At 33.8% G+C, this 21192-nt stretch overlaps 2 protein-coding genes across 4 annotated transcripts; both read right to left on the bottom strand.

Moving 5' to 3' along the window:
• Nucleotides 1-2831: 2831 nt before the first annotated feature.
• On the bottom strand, nucleotides 2832-9619 carry LOC133700405 (E3 ubiquitin-protein ligase PRT1-like). Of its 2 annotated transcripts, none has more exons than XM_062123919.1 (8): nucleotides 9269-9619; nucleotides 8026-8054; nucleotides 7774-7953; nucleotides 6368-6721; nucleotides 6101-6277; nucleotides 4396-4523; nucleotides 3445-3848; nucleotides 2832-3325 (listed from the first exon to the last, which is right to left on the bottom strand). In XM_062123919.1, the coding sequence occupies exons 1-7, from the start codon at nucleotides 9436-9438 to the stop codon at nucleotides 3477-3479; spliced, it is 1410 nt and encodes a 469-aa protein (XP_061979903.1). In that variant the 5' UTR covers nucleotides 9439-9619; the 3' UTR covers nucleotides 2832-3325; nucleotides 3445-3476. The 2 variants fall into 2 exon arrangements, with proteins under 2 accessions (XP_061979903.1, XP_061979904.1); XM_062123920.1 differs by having other exon boundaries at nucleotides 7774-7913; nucleotides 9269-9379.
• Nucleotides 9620-11190: 1571 nt separating this feature from the next.
• LOC133701106 (transcriptional corepressor LEUNIG_HOMOLOG-like) lies at nucleotides 11191-20473 on the bottom strand. Of its 2 annotated transcripts, none has more exons than XM_062124909.1 (19): nucleotides 20275-20473; nucleotides 20105-20195; nucleotides 19898-19969; nucleotides 19676-19773; nucleotides 19340-19449; nucleotides 18961-19244; nucleotides 18809-18884; nucleotides 18601-18712; nucleotides 17154-17203; nucleotides 16792-17073; nucleotides 16617-16688; nucleotides 16179-16403; nucleotides 15474-15615; nucleotides 15286-15395; nucleotides 13487-13636; nucleotides 12628-12783; nucleotides 12402-12518; nucleotides 12101-12298; nucleotides 11191-11709 (listed from the first exon to the last, which is right to left on the bottom strand). In XM_062124909.1, the coding sequence occupies exons 3-19, from the start codon at nucleotides 19927-19929 to the stop codon at nucleotides 11566-11568; spliced, it is 2358 nt and encodes a 785-aa protein (XP_061980893.1). In that variant the 5' UTR covers nucleotides 19930-19969; nucleotides 20105-20195; nucleotides 20275-20473; the 3' UTR covers nucleotides 11191-11565. The 2 variants fall into 2 exon arrangements, with proteins under 2 accessions (XP_061980893.1, XP_061980894.1); XM_062124910.1 differs by having other exon boundaries at nucleotides 18830-18884.
• Nucleotides 20474-21192: the final 719 nt, after the last annotated feature.

Here is a 21192-nt window from a genome sequence, read left to right as displayed (position 1 = left end):
CAATAAAAAAATAAAATTATATTTTTTATTTATGAATTGAGTTTGTTAATTACAAAGTGACTGAAATGAAACTGTTATGTAATTTGTGTCGAATTGATTGTCAATTGTATTGAATATAACTTGTTAAGTTTGTTGACTTTTTGGATAGAGAGTTTAAAGATAAGAAAATTATTATGATGTAGCATGTAACGTGGATAAAACTAGAGTTCTCAAGTCTAAAGTTATAAATCTAAGATATAGATAAATTTAAAGAAAACTCTTTTGTATTTTATAAAATTTGAATAATAGTTTGAATGTTCTCTTATAAATAAACTGTATATCTCTATTTATACTAGCTTTAGACCTAGAATCCTTATAAAGAAAGAATTTCTTATTAAAACCTAAATAATTAATAAAATCCATCTAGCATTATGATTATTAAATAATAAAATATTAATTAAATTAAAAGTTCTAAGCTAAGTAGGAAAAAATCTAAATATAATAAGATAAATAAAGATAATCTTACATAGTAACTTCCAAGTCTTATTTAAAGGCCTTTCCGAAATTTTATCATCATAAAATTTTAACCAAATAGAAAACCAAGACCTTTAGAGTCTTTTGTCAAAAATCCCAATTTAATCCAACAATTGAATTAAAATTTATACTTCATTTACCAAACTCCATCTTGGATTCTTTTTAAACTCTTTAAAACCTTAATCATTAATGAAATAATACAATACACATTATTAGGCCAAGAATATTAAAGAAAGTTAACCATGTCAATTCCTTTTACTTTTAAAAAAATCTCTCAAGTTAACTATTATAAATTAAATTATTTCACTCTAAAAGAATAGATATTTTGAATATAACATTGTCACCAATATATGCATGAGATATGTTGTTCCAGATACCTTAAATCCAATTTTAGTAGAGATATATTCATATAAAATTTTTTAATCTAAACAAAACTTCTCAAGACCTAAAAAATAAACCTCACATAAAAACTATTTTTTGTGATGATGACAACCTTAGCTGATGTGTTTGGTCATCTTTAAGAACAATGTCTTAACCATTAGCTAATTTCATAATATCGATCCAACATGGATAACCTTGGTTTGGACAACACATTCACACTTAAAGTTCTTTTTTATGTCAACTTCACCTTTTGAACAATCTTAACAACTTATTTTAGCTTGATTATGAGAATCACTTCATGATACTTGTTTAAGAGCCTTTTTTATTTTTTTCTTTACCATTAGTAAACGAAACATTGACAAGTAGAGTAGTATTTGTAGCAATATTATTGTTGTTATTACTGAGGTGATATTGAAACTGTCTATTTTGAAGAAATAGCACCTCCTTCATATATTTCTTTCTTTCTATTTAAGAAGGTTTCAAAGAAAACAAATAATAACAATCTATTTGTTTATCTACCCAATATACTCTTCATAATTATCTTGTATTAACTCCATAACTAATTATTGTCTCAAATCTTACCACGATGGAATTAAAGGCATACTAACACGAGTTCTAAAGTCTAGAAAATAAAATCATCTCTTTAGCACTATAAAAAAGTTTGTATATGACAAGTTCTACTTTTAATGATAAAGAATCTTGTTAAAATAAAAATAAACTTACTTTATCAACTAATTAATAAATCTTTTCTTCAAAAATTTCCATCATAAAAAAGAATCTTGTCGAATTCAAATACAAGTCTAAGATTTGGCCTATCTTAAAGTAAATCTCCAAGTAAGTTCCTCTCATCTTCATGAATCATGTTTGTGTTACTCATTAGCCAAGTTAGATCTATCATAGTTTACTCCATATGATCCATTCTTTGTTCCCAAGCTAACGTAAAATGATCTAGTTTATACTTTTGAGCCCGCACAACACCCTGGAGATCCTACACTCTTGCATTATGAAAATGGGTTATTATCATTTTCATCCAGATGCCAAAAGATGCCAATTTACTGTGATACCAATTGATACAACTTATTGCGTGGATAAAACTAGAGTTTTCAAACCCTAAAACTACATACTTAAGTTGTAGATAAATTTATATAAAAAAAACACTAGTATTTTATAAAATCCTAATGTTCTCCCAAAAATAAACTAGAAGTACTTATTTATACTAGTTCTATATTTAGAATTCTTATAGAATAACTAATAGAATTGTCTAGTATTAGGATTCTTAAAAATTAAAATATTTATTAAAAACTAAAAATTCTAAACTAAGTAGGAAAAAAATATAATTGCGTCTTGGACTTTTCTTTAACTTCTCAGTACCTAGAAATCTTAAAAATTAATAAAATAATGCAATAAATATTATTAGGCTAAGAACATCAAAGAAAACTCATGTCATTCTACTAGTAGAAGCACAGGTAGACCCGTAAAGCTCTTTAAAATATGCCATTTAAAAAAATAAGTATTTAACAATGTTAGTTAGGATATTTTTTAGTCACTATTATTTATAAAAAAAAATTAAGAATTTCTCTCACAATTTAGAGACATGAATTCTTTTTAAATAACAATTAAAAAAACCAATGCACAATTCAATGTACAGTAGAGTAATCGGGGCAACTTTAAAACCATGAGGATTCTTAGGGGCGAGGAATTTCATGCAAGATGACTGTCTAATAGCTATCAGAACAGAGCAGGGGAAGTCATCCAGCTCACTCCACCTTGGCTGGAAAAAAGAAAATGGCATGGGATCCAAAACAGCTTTAGAAATGTCTTCGTCTCAACTTAAAGTTCGAGCTGTACCTGAAACAACATATCACCCCGCGACAATACTAACGACGTTCTATTCAACAGATTATTTCTGAATGATATCCCTCCGATGACAGCAGGTGTAACCAGCCCAACATGCCCAGAAGGGAAGCAATTATCTGCATCAAAACAGTTACAAAGTGCCAACTACTGAAAAACAGGCCCCAATATTTAAATAGCATCGCAATCTATGTTTTACAACTGAAATTTATGATAGTAATACAAGTATATGCAGTGCCCTTGAAGTTAATATCTTGTAGTTTTGTTGTTGGTGTAATGTTAATATATTGTGGTTTTTTGTTGGTGTAATAGATTCAAGTGGCCATTTGATATGGAAGATGTGAGATGTGATAATGAAGAGGCCATTTATGCTGCCAAAGAAACTTCTCGGTAGACCACATTGCTTTCTAGCTTCAAACAAAGTAGAGCTGGAAAATGATACATTTTGAATGTGTTATCTTTGAATTCAAAGCTTATTGCCATGCATGCGACGTGTGGGGATGCAGAATATGTGAGTTCCATCTTCAAGAAAGTCCAAAACCCGAACCCTTTTGTAGTAATATGATTGTTTAGGCATCTGCATTCAATGACAGGTGTGGGAACAGTTAGATTTCTCAAATTTTCAAAAGCAGATCTGCATACAACACAGCCATTAGGAAATTTGAAAGGGTTACAGAAATGTGTTGCTGGTGGTACCTTGTCAATTTTCTCTAGTCAAAGCCGATGATCTAGGAGACATTAGGATCATCTTCTTGATCTGGTGCAACATCGACTGACAAAACCAAAGCAGAAACTTCTAACAAATCATTAGAACCATCCTCTACATCCTGTAGAGCATCATCTGACAAGACTTGAGCAAGAAAATCATGCCCATCATCATCTGAGTCATCTGTGTCATCAGACTGATCAAGATTCAGCATGTATATAAATTCACCAATGCCCCGTGGCTGCACAATCTCAAAATTGTGCTCTGGTTTATGCTGCTGATTAAATCGGCCTGACACTTCAGAGGGATTGTTGTAGCATGATTCACACATGTCAAAACCTATTTCCTCTGAACAGTCTTTGCATTTGTACCTCTCCCCAATTATTGGTATCATCTGTTATGAAAGTTCAAAGCTTTTAATTCACTAATAAAGTACTTCCATAATGAAAATGACATGCTAGACCAGTTTGCACTGGCATTGTGTCAATACTACATGTATTGGAAAAAGAAACTGAACTGTCTATCAGTACTTGATGTACTTACTATGAACATTTACCATCTTTCGTTGCATAAAGCAACAAAAACCCAGTTTAGGATGACAGTAGCGTTTACATTGCTGGCTAAATAAAAATTATATGTTCCTCTAATAAGAATGGCATGTCTAAGAAGAGATTTTGGAGAAGGGAGTTCATTTCTGTTGAGCAATCGATGAGAATAAGCACAAAAATAGACACAGTGAGGGCAAGAGATTTTCTGAGGATAGATACAGTAACAAATAAGAAAATGTCATCCTAATTCTGAGCATGCATTCAATAGTAGTGCCAAGCCTTCTAAAGAAAATTATGCATCTGAGATTGAAATTTGTTCATAAATAAATTATGAGCTACTTTTGCAATTATCAAACAAGATAGACAAAGGGAACTGAAGATTAACAACATTACCCCACAAGAATCACAACCAACACTAATGTGAACCTTGGGTCCATTGCCAAATATCCATGATGAATAGACCTTAGCAGGTACTGATGATGACTGTGTAGCTAATTGTTGAGTTTGTGCTGAACTTGAACCTGAAGTCAAGGTACATTCAATGCAAAAGGCACACAGAATAAAAATTGCAATATAAGAATACTTTAAAATGTGAACAAATTCAAGGAGGATCACCAACCAACAGATGCTGATGCAAACAAGTTGTCAGGCCCTCAATGCGCAAGGGCCCAAATCAAAATTTGCATGTGTTTGCATGAACTGTTTGAGATCTAAAGGGATAGGTTAGAATCCCATTGGCATTCTAGGAAAATGTCAAAATGGTAGGGTCAGATTTGTTGTAAAGTCAATCTTACATGGCTTGGCTTCAATTACTCCTTTCCTTTCCTGATTGACTGACTTGTGAAGAAGGATCCTTCAAGTTTAGAAAGGGTAATCGTGCAACCATTTTAGGTGTCATATACTATTTTTCTTTTAGATTGCTGTGCTACTGTGAACACATTCACATCATGTTTAAATGTGTGCAAGTTGGCTATTGGAGTATTTTCATCCATTTTCAATTACAAAACATTCATGCTCTTAGCTTTCCATGCTAGAGCAAGCAAGAAAGCCACATGCAAACATGATGTGAAGGCACACACGTGCACCCACGCACACAACGCCCAAGTACGACATGTGGATATTGAGAGAAAAATACGAGTGACATGTAAAGGAACGGAATGGAGTTATTTGTCAGAATATCTATGCAAAACCAATTTGGGAGAAAAACAAATGGAAAAAAAGGTTGAGACAGTTCGAACGTACAATTTATCACATTACATGCCAATGTTGGTTCAAAAGCCAACTACCTATTCTTTCAATGACCATCACCTTGCTTATGGTCCTTAGATATAAATATAGACAGGCATTTAATGAAAAGCTCAATCACAGATCAGTTTATTTTTCTGCAAGAAGGTTGTCTTTGCTTTAAGAATTACAAAGCAAAAAATAAGCAACAAAACTGACATTCTGATAGATAGAGAATGATTGGTTTTACTTACATTATATAGTTCATCATCCGGTCCCATTTCAAAGATAAAAAAAACAAATTGATCATACCAACCAATCAACATCATTCAAAAAATTCTAAGCAAAACACAAGCATTTTTTTTTCTTTTTTTGCATTCTAGAAATAAATTTTGATGGATAATGTGTTATCTGCAAAATAATTCGTTTAGTGAAGTTGACTAGTAAAATAATACACTCTACAAAACTTCATTGCTTGTTTTGTGTTCACAAGTGAAAATTTTGAGGAGATTTAGGTTATCTTTGGGCATTCTTAGAATGATTTTGTGAACCTCAATTTAATATCCTTAGATGCATTTCTTTTAAAATTCTTTCCTTTATTTATCATTGTAGCCTAGAGAACCTATCACCACTACAATTTTGTTAAAAAGACATCTAAGGTTTTTCCCTTATTTGACCCAGAAATTTTTCCTTCTTTGGTCTATCAACAGGTTAATTTGCTTAAGTTTTACCCCAAAAAAGAATGGTGTAACTTAATAGAAAATTTATATTTCAAGAAAGTTACTTTAATAACCCATTTTCAGATTTGGAAACAAAGCCCAAACACTAACAAGAGGAAATGATAAGCTATAAGTTAAAGGTTTTGCATACTGACAATCAGTTTGTTTGGCAAAAGCTTCTCGTCTCTCTGCATATATTTCAGAAAACTGCTCCTCCAAAAAATGCTCTAGGACTAAACAAACACTCGGGATCCCATTTGGATGCAAACTTTGACAAATTTGACACCTAGGAATCCCTTGCATGGGACTGGTGATACAAGATTCACAATACACTGCACAAAGAAGAAATTAGATTGAGTAATTGATAGTAATAATTTATTTCTTTTGTTTTCAATGAGTAAATGCAGCTTAATAGAGATTACCATGGCCACAATTAAGAACCACTGGTTGAAACAGCAATTTCTTGCATTCAGCACACAGCAAGTCAGCAACAGAGGCCTGAGTCTTAATTCCATGTCCAAACTCTGTCCCAATCAAGTTGCAATTTTCAATGGCTGCATTTGTAGTTCCGTCAGATCTACTTGATAGTGTTGATGGCACAATTTTCATATTTTCCTCTCTATGAGCAATTGCTTTTGGAAAATAACACAACTTATTTTGAGGATGAATGGGGAAATGCTGAGAATAGCTTGGGAAATCCAGCTCTTCACCAGAATGTGATCCAAATGGATGATGAACAAACTGAGGTGAAAAGCGGCCAACTTTCTTTTCTTCTTCTGCACAACCGAATAAGAAATATAGCATCAGTCTGTTTCAAATGACATTATCAGTCAGAATGTTATTAAGTAAAACCACTAAAGAGGTTCAGCACAGTGGTGGTGTTATTAAGGGTTGCACTTGACTGTGATCAATGGAAGGTCCAGGGCACCTAATAAAATGAAAGGAATGTACAAAGAGCAATTGCAAAGGGGCAAGAAGATTCAACCCTCCAAAATCTGTTCCCGTAAAAATATAAATAGTCATGTGAATTGCCTTCACAGATCTAATAGCTTTAGTTCCACATGTGTTACTGACATCCCAAAGGCTCTGCTTCTATTCCTTTCAACCACAAAGAAGCAAGAACATGTGCAACTGTTCATTAGCAACACCACTTTGCAGATATAGGATGATTATAACTAAATTCACTGGCCATTTGAGCACTAAAACAAAGAAATGACACAACAAAAGAAGTTTTCATTCTGTTTTCTCTTTCTTTAGCAAAATGAAGAGATGCCTTAATATTGTACAAAGAAAGGGCAAATGGCAGATTTACAGCACGTCAAAGAGAGAGAGAGAGAGCAGACAGTTTGGGGAGGTGGAACAGGTAATTCAAATATAAAATTTACCAAAAAGCTTTTCAACAATTACAAGACCATTTTAAGAGTTTTTTCAAGTAAGGAAAACAGTTTTATCTACTGCTCTTAAAATTAATCAGCAGCTATTTTTCTTTCCCTTCAATAACATAAGCAGAATCAGTCCACATGTCCAGCCAAAACAAACAATTTGGTTTCACTCTTTGTAACTCTTTCTCAGCCAAATTTGGGCCAGAATTGCAAAGCAAATACAGGAATTAGTATCATAGCAAAAGAGTGTATGCTGTAAGAGTGGTTCTCCTCTGGAAACCAACGACTGCATTTTGTATACACTTGTTAGCACTAGGGTGTTCCAACATTCTTGATTGGCTAGATGTAAATGGCCCAAGACCAAAAAACATTGAAACTAATAAATCAAAATTAGAAATTCAAGCAGTAAGAAGAAAGAAAAAGAAAAGGATATGAAAGATATTTACCTCCCACTTCTCTTTCCCTTCTCTTATAGGCTATAGGGTACATCTTCATAAGCAGGAAATGCAGCAATTGACACACACTTGGGAAATGATTAAACTGGTGCCGACAAATTGGACAGTGTGACTCACGCAGCCTATTCATGCTATAAAAGACACACCAGAAGCATGAAAGGTGGCCACATGCTACAAAAAAAAAGGGATTTATAAAAACAAGATCACACACTGAGTATAAACTTCAATGTTTTGGCTCCTTACCTAATACAACTGGCTTGTAAAGTAGGTCCCTGTAACACAAAGAAAACTCCCTTTAAACATGTCATGCACTAGAGAAAAATAGATTGGAATAATAACTATGGGGTCCTCAAGTCTGCAAAGATGCAATTTTGGTCATTAACATGATCCTCAAATTTTTGCATGCAAACTTAGGAAACAAACATGGTTACCAAAAGATCTAAGGATGGATAGTCTGTGTGCCTCTAGAACTTTAGATTAGTTATTCATTTGCTTCTTCAACCACAGATGCTGAAATTCTATCAACATCATAAAGAAGCATTAATTAATATAAAAAATGAGCATGAAGCTATTAGAATTCTACATTTTCTGCAAATAAGGGTTAATCATCTTAAAATTGTCTGCAAGAATATCGAAACAGTTGGAAATGAATATTTCACATCCTCAAGTAAGCTTTCTAATTTTTCTATACAAGAAGTTTCTACAAATGATCACTGTTACCATTGGAGGAAGCTGGAAGCTTCCTGAAATTTCTCCATTTCAATCTAAATTCCTCAAAATTTAATATTTGAATCATGGTCCAAATTGAAATACTCGAGTACATATTTTCAATACACAGCATCATCAGTACACAATGTAACACACACAGAGTTGATTAAATTTTCAAAAAATGATCTTGACAACCTAGTTTCTTTAAATGAATACTGTGATACCAACAACCAACTTGTTACTGCAGAAATTAAAAAAGCTAAATCCAAATTAAAAACAAAGGAACTTCATCTTACTTGGACCCTTATCATAAATTTAATTGAAAAAGCTTCACAAAATCTTAACTGTAAATCTTTTAAGCATGAATTAGCAGCCCAGCACGGTTAATAAACAATCGAGGCACAAAGGTGAAGCACAAAATCGAAACAAAAATATAAAATCTTGCAATGTGACCTCTCTTTTTTCTTTTTTCCTCGTCTACCAAATCAAGCTATTCTTCAGCTAAACTCTGGAAAATTGGTTTCTTTTTAGCACAAAACAGTAAATTATAGCTTTTGTTCATTACCACCCAACATCAAGAGCCCTATCTTATCCTTTGATATAAACATAACAATTTTCCCAAACTAATCAAACAGCAATAGAAGGAGCCTTTAAGCATTACAGAATAGTAATAGTAACTTTCAACATGGAAAATCACTGCTCAATCAACTTTAAAACATATATATATATATAAAGAAAGAGATTTACACCAAAAACATGGTGGCAATCAGATACTTACAGGCAAACAGAGCACTGGAACTCGTCAAGGAAATCCTCTTCTTCTCGGACATTATCTTCTTCAATCTGCTGAAAATGTTTCGGTGATGGGGTTTTCTTGGTATTGTCGCATTGGCATTGCATTTTCGATTCTTCTGTTGATGGGATTTTGTTGTTATCTTTATTTTCCATTTTTCTCAATTTGAAGAGACAGAGAGGCAGACAGAGAGAGAGAGATACAGGAAGCAAAAGAAGACACGAGTACGAGGCGGTGTCTTTCTTTATCAAGCTAGTTATTCGGTTTGCGTAATGCGCATTTTGGTTGGCTTTTTTTCTTTTCTTATAAAAATAAAAGATAAAAAGAAAAGGAAAGGAAAAAGAAAACTCAACCCATGTCGGTCGGTAATGGGACACCAATTTGAACAGCGGCTGCGTCTTCAGTTGCGAGCATAGCTCTCAAACGTGGCTGCTGGTGGGCCGATCTTGGACTCGTAAATTCAAGGTTTATACCGAGTCAGGTTCATAGAAAAATCTAGATTTTTCTAAAAAACAACTTGGTTTCAATGCTTTTTAAAAACAATTAATTAATCTGGATCAACAGATACAAATATCTTAATCATTAATTAATTGGAATCCACTGGCTAAACTTAAATTATTGATACAAATATCTTGCTCTAAATTTTTTAGATTGGGATAATTTGCACATACAAATCATTAATTAATTGTATTGGTATAACTCACAACTTTTAATAACTAATTAAAGATTTGGATACACAATGTTTTTTAAAAGTATTTGTATTTAAAAAATATATCTAAGTAATTTATTTTTAAAATTTCTTTATGTATTTTTATAACATGAAAATTTTACAATTTTCCCCTTAAATTCATTTAAAATATTTAAATTTTTTGGGCGCATGCAACTCAAAATAAATCCATGACTTGAGATCTTGTTATTTAGATTATTAGTTATTTGTTTCTGAATAAAAAGTAATTTAAGTTGGTTATTATAGTTAAATGAAAATCAAGCTTGAATTAATTTAAATCTTTTTCTTTTATTTTCTTTTATCAACACCTTCACCATTCTACTCCCTCACAGCTATTATATCTCTTTCTTTCCTTGATGTTGCAAACAAAATATCAAATAACAACTTTTATCTGTGCAAATAATCATGTTATGATTGATGTCATAATTTTCCTGTACTCAAGCTACAATTTCAATAGTATGAGAGAATTTTTTTTAGAATTCTTGTACAGTATTTTAATGAAGAATTAGATAATATATATACATATAGAGTAGGCTAGCGAGCAAGTGGGCGTGTATGAGAGGAAGCATCAAAGTGATGGCCATTGATATTGTTATTCAAAAAATATTTTTTATCATATTTATTTTTAGTTTTGTTTTTTTCTTGTATTGTCAAATGACTACCTGGATAGGTTAGGCACGCTGGCTAACATGCTCGAATATTGGTTTTTTTTTCCTAAATTTATTTTTTTAATAGATGTCTTTTTTAATATTTTTTTCATTTATATTTAAATTAATATCCATTTTTTTATTTTGTTTTCTTAACATCTTTTAAATTATAGTTATTTTGTATGAAACTAATTTTTAAAATGATTATTCTAGTTTATCTAAATTTTTTCTATGTTTTATATAAATAAACTTTATTTTTTTTCATCATGTATCTCTACTCCTATAAACAAAATCTTTAAACATGGAACTTGTATTTATCACTTGATTTTTCTATTTTCATTTAATGATTTTTTTCTTAAATGTACACAAACTTTTAAATTTCCACTTCGGATTTGAGGTTTAAATCTACATATATAATTATTATTATTATTTTTGTAGAAAAATATATATCCAATTCACATCAAAATGCAGTATGTCACCTGAGGTGGAGGATATGGCGAAACAACTTCACATTCAATCATCAATCCTAGCAATGACGGTATAATCTTCAATACGGAATAGAAGCATATAGGAAATGTTCCATCACAAAGCTTTAAACTCAGATGCCGTTTATAGCAATCATCAGCATGCCGAGACCTCTCAAAGCAAAGCAAAGCAAGTATACTTCCACCTACTCATTCTGGGTTATTTGTGTTCAGATCATAACAAAGGCAACATTCAAACAGCAAGTCGAAACCTGGAAACCTCAAATCCCCTTATTACATATAAATAATATTAAATTGATAGAAGAAAATAAATCAAGTTGATGCATCCCTGTAATTTTTTTTTCCCCCTGGAAGACCATGTCAGAGAATGGAAGGACCATTAGGCTTGATGATGGGGGATTTGAAGCACCAAATGGCCGACACTTACTTCCATATCTTCACACATTTGTCATGACTTGCAGAAGCAACCATCCCTGTAGCTTGTGATTGAGCCAAAGTTGATATCACACACTCATGCGCCGCAACCGTCATGCACTTGTTCTCAGCCATGTTCCAAAGCTCCAATGACTGAATTAGAACAATGATTACAACCAGGGAAGAGAAAATAGAAACCAATATGAGTAAAAAATATCAAGAATTGTAAGTGCAAGAGTTCTCCTTAAATGGATATTATGACCCCATGAAGTTAAAAAGATAAAGACACTTCGTTTCCCAAAATACAAGCACAAGAGTTTCCTATGAACAAACAAAAGGCGGGTTAGAACTGAAACAAAAATCCTTTTATCCTTGGAACGTTTCCTATAAATATAACAAGGTTGAACTGTTTTAAATAAAATGGAACTTGAAGTACTCGTCTCCAAAGCAGGTTCAATTACAGGAAACAGCTCATTTCCATGGCAAATAAAAACAGTCAGAACTTAAACACTAAATATCATCACCATAAGACAAGCAAATGTACCTGGTAGCCTCCAATAACCAAGAGAGTGGAATAGCATGGATGGAAAACACAAGAATGGAACTTGTTCCCACTTGAACTAAGTTCATGAATGCACTCTCCTGTGGCCAATGACCACACTCTAACAGATTCTTGACTGACAGATGCCAAGTGTACTCCGTTCACATCCCAGCAAACAGAGTGTACCGCTGTGGAGTGCCCCTAGAGCAAAAAAAAAATTATTTATTTTAATGGCAATCAAATAACAAACATGAAAGAGCAGGGTTTCATTGGTTTTCTCAACTTCTAGGTTTAAGACCAATACCCGTAATGAGTGTGTCTGTCTGTCAGCCTCAACATCAAAGATGGACACAACATTCTCTGCAGCTGCAGCCAGCAGTTGTCCGATTCTTGGCTGAAATCTAACTTGTGTGGTCCCTCCCTGACAAATGACCAAGATTTAGAATAGACAAGAAATAAAATCCATCAGAAATTCAAGAACAAAAGCACAGTGTGTGTGTGTGTGTATGTAAAGGAGCTTCATGGCTAACCTTGGATATCCGGGTGCAAGAATACTGATTGATGTTCCAGAAGCGAATCTCATTGTTATCATCACAAGAGCAGAAAACATCATTCTTCTTCGGGTGAAAGTCAAGGGACACCACATGTGAGGTATGCCCCGTATATGTTTGCAAGGAATATCTTGGCTGCGAGGATAAACCACATTATAATCCTAGTGTTACATGATAAAGTAACTGATGCCAATTCCTTGTGTGTCTTTCAAATACACAAAGGATCTGATGCTATTTCCATAAGTTCAGAATAAAATGTGGCACAAAAAGGCTATAACTTAAAAGAGAAGGGATGCCAGAATATCAAACTTTCTCAAAAAATCACATGTAGGATCTAAACTTACATCAGCAAGATCAAAGGGACAACAGCCATGTTTTACCAACTGTATTTAGCAAACTATAATACAAGAGAAGCTGCTGTGTACAGGCTGAGTAGAAGCAAAACATTTCAAAGAACATCCTAACCAGAACCTCAATGTAACATAAGATGAATCGAGGGAATAAAATAGCACTTCAAAAGATTGCTATCTAAATTGAAAATTGCTTCAATAGAATGAATATATGAAAAGGTGAGATTCATGTTGTTGTAATGATCATTGAAATGACATTAATAAAGACATGCATCTCAAATAAAAAGAGTGACTATTTACCTACATTAAAAAACTAGCACCCCCAAAAGCAAGAAATTAAATAAACAAATGCAAGCATAGAATCGTGGTTATCCCATGGCCAAAAGTTTTTGAAAGGAAAAGGAAGCAATTAACTTATGGAACTGACAAGTAGTTGATCCAAAAGAATGAATGATTAATATGAGAAGCATTGGAGGTAGAAAACTCACTCCTGCAGCATCCCAGAGACGTACACTTGAATCAAATGAAGATGTTGCCAGCTGAGTTGAATTTGGCCTGAATCGAACATCAGTGATAATGTGGGTATGCTCGTCTGGAGTGCACTCTGTTTGCAGAGTTTCCATGTTCCAAAGAACAACCTACTGACGTGAAAACATATAAATCCACATCAATTCTTATCAGCAAGATATCAACTTTCACGGTTCATAGTTGCTTTTGCTGATAAAAAAAACCCAAACTTGTAACAGATATCTAATGGAATGGTTTTATTCTGGCTTAGTCCTACATTAATGTGTCCACCTTTCCATTCAAGGTGTCCAAAATGTTTACCTGCTTCAATTTTTAAAGCATCGTATATATTAAACTTTACTATTTCTCTTAATGGGAATATTTAAAAACAAAAAAGGGTAGTTTTGGAAGTTATGGGAGCTATAATTTGATGTTTCATTAAGTTGCAGTAACAGGATAGAGTAAAAGCAAAACACATGAGTGTCCTGATGTGGCATCCACATTTTGGTTACCAAGTTTGTGCATTCAGTTAGTTATTTGAGACATTTCCATTATCACATTTTTATCTGAGAATATTTCAGCTAAACTGTAAACACTTCTTTCCACAGTATGCAACTGTACAATTACTTCTGAAGTATAGCAATCATCTTAAATGAATTGAGAAAACCGAGGGAGCTCTGGTCTTCATTTTTCAGAGATCATGTCCCTTCTACAATCATCTGCCTTCTTCACTGTATTCTCATGATGCTTCTACTTTCTCCAAAAACATGAACTATATAAACCATGGTTTGTAATGAATAAAGCTTTGGCTGAGATTGCGATTCTACTGGTGAAGTTGCTCATCTCTGAACATACCAAGTTGACGTGTTGAAACATTTAATAGTAAATTGACACAATTAAACTACCTAAAGTGGTTGGCGTCAATAGTTAAACTTGAGAAGGTTAGTTGTGTTGACTTCCTATTCAACAAGTAACAAGGTCTTAGTTAACTTGAGATAAGCTACATTAATCATGGTCGCTTCCTTGTATGAGCCTATCAGGTCTATATAGGCCTTTGCTCTTCAGGTTTAGGAACGGCACACTCTTCATCTGCAGGTCCAACAGAACCATACAGAGATAGCATAGCAGGAAACAACCACGGCGACAAAAAGAAGATTAGAAGAATAACAAACTAGCCTAGCATATGCAGCAGCAAGAACAATGAAATACAACAACAGCAGGTTCGTGCTAAGTATCAACCCAATGGATAAGCCCAAGTACCACATAACTGTAACAGTGCTAATCTATCTTGGTCCATTATCCATCAATTAATTGCTGAATAGAAAGCTGAAGCACATAGGGCAAACAAGATGTGATGCCATATACATAAAAAAAAAATGATCACTTAAGTACAAAGATACTGTCTAAATTACTGCATTTTTTATGTATACCCTCGCAAAACATTGATTTAGTGAATAGTTTCCCAAAGCATATCACATCAATTTCATGCTCTGTTTAATTGAACCTTGGAATGAAAGCAATGGTTTCTAAACCAACTTGAATCATCTATTTAACATGGTGAAGGCAAATAATAGGGTGGCAATCAAAAACAGGGTTTAAAAAGGGTATTATAAGCTCTTTACATTTCTCCACGTTGGTGGAGGTATGCATTAACTAATCAGCAATTCAGTTCAAAACAATGCTAGCAAAACAGAAGTAAAAGGTTCAATAATCAAAATTTCCCCAAACATGTAAATCAGAAATGAAATTAATTCTTGCTCGCTACAAAACTGGATTATACCTTCTTGTCATGCCCAGCACTGGCCAACAATTTCCCATCTGTGGAGAAGTGACAGCAAACAACTTTCCCATTACTTTTGCGTATCGAACTAACTTCACTGAAGTTGAAACCTGAGATGTTAAGGAACAAGCATTACTGTGGTCAATTCGAACAAAATAATAGCGGAAGAAATTGAAAACATTGCTTACCTTTTGAAGCTTCAGCAGCATGTTCAGAAGAATTCCTTTTTAAGGTACCAAACAAATCTCTTCCGTCTCCATCATCAGGTGATAAAAAAGATTCCACGTTATCATCTAAGGAGCCAACATCTGCAAAGTGTTCAATGTCTTCCTGCAGAGAGATGTAAAATCAAAGACAGGCAATGGGCAGGACCAACTTCGGGCACTACCGTGAGGAATACATTAACATACCAGCACAAGCTCAGAACTCAATAAAGGATTTATATACTTGGACAAGCAATTTCATTGGGCAAAAATATAAAATAATTGCATTTTGTAACAATACAAAAAACTGAACCCTGGACTTGACATTTTTTCCACTAGCAGGACCAAGAACAACATGGACAACAACCCACTCCCCCACCAACAAACAGAATCATCAAAAGACATCACAATTGAATCACCATGAAGATGAAATTTGAAGAATTTCCTTCACGGAATATTATCTAGTGACCATATATTCCAGATAATAAATCCATCAACTACCTTGTGTTTATGAATACCAAGCAAGGGCAAGACATGTTAATAATTGATGTTATTCTGTCCTAAAACTTTAGTTGAATTCCATAAACCAGTATGGGGTAGTTGTGGGTTCCAAACAGCAGATTCCCGATGTTCCATTCGCATCTCTAGGTTATTCATGTCAAAGCAAGTGAGTTTGTTAAGAGCACATACCAGTGGGTTTGTGGATGATGCAAGAGCTCCAGTTGTATCACCACCATACATCAAGCCTTTTGACATGCTATTGACATGCTGCAAATTGCCTGCTGTGGCAATTCCATCACCAGGAGTATGAGTTGATGGGGTAGATGGCTGAGAATTAGAAGGGCCTACTGTATTTCCTGTACCAGTACTATTAGCAGGTCCAGAAGATGAAGGGCCTTTCCTCTTTCGGTTATTCTATTACACCATAAACAAACATTGGTCAGTGATTTACCAATATTATTATGCATTGCATATTTAGAAAAGGAATTCATCATGGCACTAGTTAATAAAAAACTCATGGGTAAGTGCAGGAGAGTGGATACTTAAGCATGTGGTTTCAAGTAACTTCACAATTTGTTCCAGGTTAAACCAGGTGTGTATCATAATGTGTATTTAAGGAAACACAACCTGCTGTCCTTGCTGTGGTTGCGAAGGATCTTGTTGTTGAGAGGATGATTGTTGCATCTGTGGCAAATTCATCTGTTTAAGACAAACCCACCACAAAGAGCATTAAGAACTCATGACCCAATTAGAATAGTTCAGAACATCAAATTTTGAATTATTATAAGGAAGAAAATCCTACCTTAGATGAAGTTGATTGCATTGGAGAACCAATAGATCCATCCTTTACATTAGGTTGGCCATCTTTGCTATTCAAAGGACCTCTAGGCAACCCCCTAAACTTCCGTGGATCCATATCTCCATACATTGGCGAAGCAGAAAGGTTCCCTTGTGCCTGGACATGTGCCAAGAGCTGCTGCTGTTGTTGCTGTGGCAAAAGCTGAAACTGACTTGCAGCATGTAAAAGAGGCCTTTGAACTTGTGCACCTAAACTCGGCCGAGTTTGTTCAATTCCCTGTATATTCTATAATGGCCTAGGTTGTGAATAGCAAGCTATATATTTAATCATACCCCCATAAAAATGAACTCCAGTATAGAACTTACAGTTAAGGGCCATCCCTTCAATGGTAGACCATTGACTCCAGGATTCAATCCTGGATACATAAATTAGAAATAATTAAAAAAAATATTATAAACATAAAACTTTATGAGGATTAGTACAGTAGAATTCTTCTGGAATTTTCAAGAATAAGTTGGAGGAAAGACCCATGGTGAATAGACATTTATCTTTTTTTCTTGATTCCACATACCCCATTCCTCTATGCACTGCATACATTTTGTTAATTGATACATTTTGTTAGTCATCTAAAATCTAAATCAACCATGAGACACATCTATTTTGATATACATGGCATCATAAACAAGTCAGTTTACAATTTATACATTTTGAATTGACAGGATTAATTTTTTGGACATAACAGAAGATGGTCAATTGTATATGTTTGGACATGACGGAAGATTGTCAATTGGATATGCAAGAAACAATTGATTACTGTTAATATACAAGATCTGGATTTCAAAAAAGGCTTCACTCTGCACAATGATGATGGGCCAAAGTATTTGTCCCATTCTGTAGGAAATAAGTACATAGAAAAACAGTCCCACATATTAGACCATGCAAAATAAAGGGGCATACGTGCAGACCTTTATTCAAAATAATAATTCAGATGTGCAAGTAGCCAGGTACCTAGCTAACAGAGGAATCCTTAATGGATTCACTTAAATAAGAAAACGAATAGTTGATACAGCACTATGAACAGACAGGAGACACTCAGCCTTCTAAACCTTTATAACACCGTTCTTGGGGTTGGAAACTGGTGGAAAAAGAATCTTTTGGATCTAGCTAGCACATTAATATCTCAATTAATAGTTAAAAATCAAGTGAAGCAAGTTATGCAGCACGAATAAACTGAGAAAAGTGCAAGCACTCTGCAGGACTTTGCAGTTTTACCTTTCCCATTTTGACATGCTATATGCTATAGTTGGATCACCACATCTAGAGTAGAAGCACGTGGTACTTGCATGCTTATATTTCTTTTTATTTCTTACCAAAACTTTTGAAGTAACTAACTGTAAACTGCATAGAGATTTTGTCAAAAGGCCAAGAGATCTCATAGGAAACAATAAGGAAAGTAATTTAAGGGCGGTGGAAGTTCTAGTTTCTTCTTTTAGTTAAGATTTAGGTAAGTCAAGATTAGCTCGAGACTTTATTCTTAAAAGTAAGGTGCTTAATTTTCCCAAACAGGGATACAGTGAAAATCAATTTGTAGATGCACATGTTTATATGCCCTCATATTGAGTTCCATTTCTGGGATACAGTGAAAATCAATTTGTAGATTCCCATGTTTATATGCCCTCATATTGAGTTCCATTTCTGGGATACGGTGAAAATTATATGCCCTCATATTGAGTTCCATTTCTGGGATACAGTGAAAATTATATGCCCTCTTATTGAGTTCCAGTTCTGCAATACAGGATCCCATGCATTTACCTGAATTTCCAATTCCAGATTTTGACTGCATGATTCCCTGCCCATAAATGGTTGAAGGGTCCATAGGCAAAGATCTCTGGGCAGCACCCAGGTTCACTTCTTGTTTGACATCCTGCAAATTGAAATTGAATCAAGAACTCGATGAAAATGAAAAGGCAAATAAACAGAACGCATAGTCCCAGAGAATATGGTCTGTTTAAGTAGTTACAGCGGTCTGTTGAGTTTGTGCCTGGATTTGTTGCAGTGCAGCAGTAACATTCCCAGGATTTCCTTGGACCAACTGGCTGTGTTAGCGCAAAAGAATCAGCACTCAAATAAGTGGTAAAAACACTGTCTACTAACATCTATAACGAAACTTACCCTGGATGGTTTGTAGTTGATTTGAGAAGGGCCATCCTAGCATCAAGATGCGGTTGGGATGTTTCAGATTCCATTTGGTTGGAATGCTTCAGTCGTTCCTCATACATTTTTGCAGCCAACACGCTCGCATTTGATTGCCTGAGCATTCCTTCGGAACCAACAGCATTTACCGGACCACCCATGGTTGGGTTGTTATTACCCCCTCGTTGCAACTGAGCGTGATGCATTAGTTGGAGGTGCTGCATTTGCAGCTGTTGCTGTTCCTTTGTTTTGCTTTGCTGTGCCTATAAATCAATACCACGAGTGCAGCTAAAGAATATCAAAACAAGATCCATATTCAACAGGGAGGTTTACAACACATTAAAATCTAAAAACTCACCTCTAGATATGCTGCGGCAGTCTCAGAATGTTTCTCGTTAGTCCTTGCTATAAAAATATCCCAGAAGACAGACCACCATTCAAAAAGAAACCCCCCAGGAGCATCAATTGCTGCATGCACATTCAAACTAGAAATTATAATTACATCTTAAACATTTCAATTTCTTTTACACCGTGTTTAAGCAGCTAGTTCAAAGCCAATCCATAAGAAGTAGACTACTTTCACTTCCATTGACTTCAAAAACACCCGCATAATTATATCCAATGTAACAAACTACTTTCCCCGTCAAAATATGCTCCTCAAAAAGCAAAGTAAAAGTAGGATTTCGCACATTACCTACTGGATCGGGGGCAACTTTCCCTTCTGTCATGAATGATTTTGCGGTGGCAAGCAATTTCTTCTTCACCAAATAATCATATATGTACACATCAAGCCTACCAAACATAGCCAGTTAAGAGAAAAATCCAAAACATGATCAAAAACCTAATCATTAACTTAATTGAAAAAAAAATATTAACAAAACAAAAATCAAAGAAATAGAAATACAAGATCACGTACATCTTATCTGCTTCCCAATTACTCTGTGCCATGATTTCAGCTCAAAAATCACCAAATAAAACTGCTAATAACCTAAATTAAAATAAAAAAATTCTCAATCAATAAAATTGACCGATCAAATTTAAATCACAGTTCACTGAATTTCGAAGTTTAGATAAAATCAGTGACTCGAAGGAAGTTAAAACTAAATAAATAAATAAAACAGACCTTAATTTGAAGAAATAGACGGATCAAAATAGTATGCACGACTAATCACGGACTCTGTGTGATAACGATCTCCATTGATCAAGCATTGTCACTGAATTGAATTATGAGACAATAAATAAATAAATAAATAACAAAAAAAATGAAACTAAAATAATTAATTTTTTTATTACCTCGAATTCTATAATTTATGCGATTAATGAAAGAGAGAACAGGTCTTGGGGGTCTGTGATTTTAAGACGCCAGAAGGAGGTTTTAACGGAGTGAAAGTGGGGAGAGTCGACTCGAGACTCGAGAGAGGAGTTTGAGCTGGATCCGGAGCTCAGGTTTGGAGGGATAAGTCTGAGGTTGGGAGTCCAAAACTGAGGTGGGGTTATTGATTCCTTATACGTGCACAGTTGAAACCTAGATATCTAACTTGTTTTTTTGTGTGATTAAAATTATTTTTTAAAATATTTATTATTTAAAAATATATTAAAATAATATCTTTTTATTTTTTCAAATAATTTTTGACATCATCCTATCCTAATAATTTTAAAAAAATATTAATTTAAAATAAAAATATAAAAATATTTTTAAAACATAAAAAATAATTACCTAATTGAGTTAGTGACGTGTGGATGAAAGTTAAAAAAGCCAGTGAACTCTTACCACGTCGGATATACCTGGTCCACAAGTATAGACAAATAAATTTTGTTAGTATTTATTTATCTAGTTTATAAATAATGTGGTAAATTAAATTTATCTAACAATTTTTCTAAAATAAACGTATAGCTACATTGATCGCACGAAATGGATCCTAAAGTAGTGTTGTACTCGTCAGATTCTAAAATCTAAAAGAATTATAGATACAAATTGAAGTGTATAAATTTCGAATGTGGTATTGAAATAATTTTATTTTTATTTATTTTATTTATAATTACCATGTTTGCTCCCTCTTAATTTTTAAAATTTGGTGTTATATCAGTCATCATATTTATATTTTTATTGGTTTCCTAGCCAGTCTAAAAAATCATGGTATTAGAAAGTTCATCCAATCTCAAAGTTAAAAAAAATGCGGTGCTATTGTCACTCCATGGTTTATCATTTCC

Source organism: Populus nigra, chromosome 8 (assembly GCF_951802175.1).
Source record: "Populus nigra chromosome 8, ddPopNigr1.1, whole genome shotgun sequence".
NCBI lineage: Eukaryota > Viridiplantae > Streptophyta > Magnoliopsida > Malpighiales > Salicaceae > Populus > Populus nigra.
This window is presented reverse-complemented; position numbering and strand designations above follow the sequence as displayed.

Bases quoted from the DNA above. Each gene is read 5' to 3' on its own strand.
- LOC133700405 (XM_062123919.1), bottom strand. From the start codon at position 9,438: ATGGAAAATAAAGATAACAACAAAATCCCATCAACAGAAGAATCGAAA. The intron at 8,055-9,268 runs GTAAGTATCTGA...TTTGTGTTACAG, and splicing joins TTCCAGTGCTCTGTTTGCCT to GGACCTACTTTACAAGCCAG. The intron at 6,722-7,773 runs GTAAATATCTTT...TCGGTTGTGCAG, and splicing joins AAGGGAAAGAGAAGTGGGAG to AAGAAGAAAAGAAAGTTGGC.
- LOC133701106 (XM_062124909.1), bottom strand. From the start codon at position 19,929: ATGGCACAGAGTAATTGGGAAGCAGATAAGAT. The intron at 13,637-15,285 runs GTATAATCCAGT...TCACGTCAGTAG, and splicing joins GTGCTGGGCATGACAAGAAG to GTTGTTCTTTGGAACATGGA. The intron at 12,784-13,486 runs GTGAGTTTTCTA...TTATCCTCGCAG, and splicing joins GTCTCTGGGATGCTGCAGGA to CCAAGATATTCCTTGCAAAC.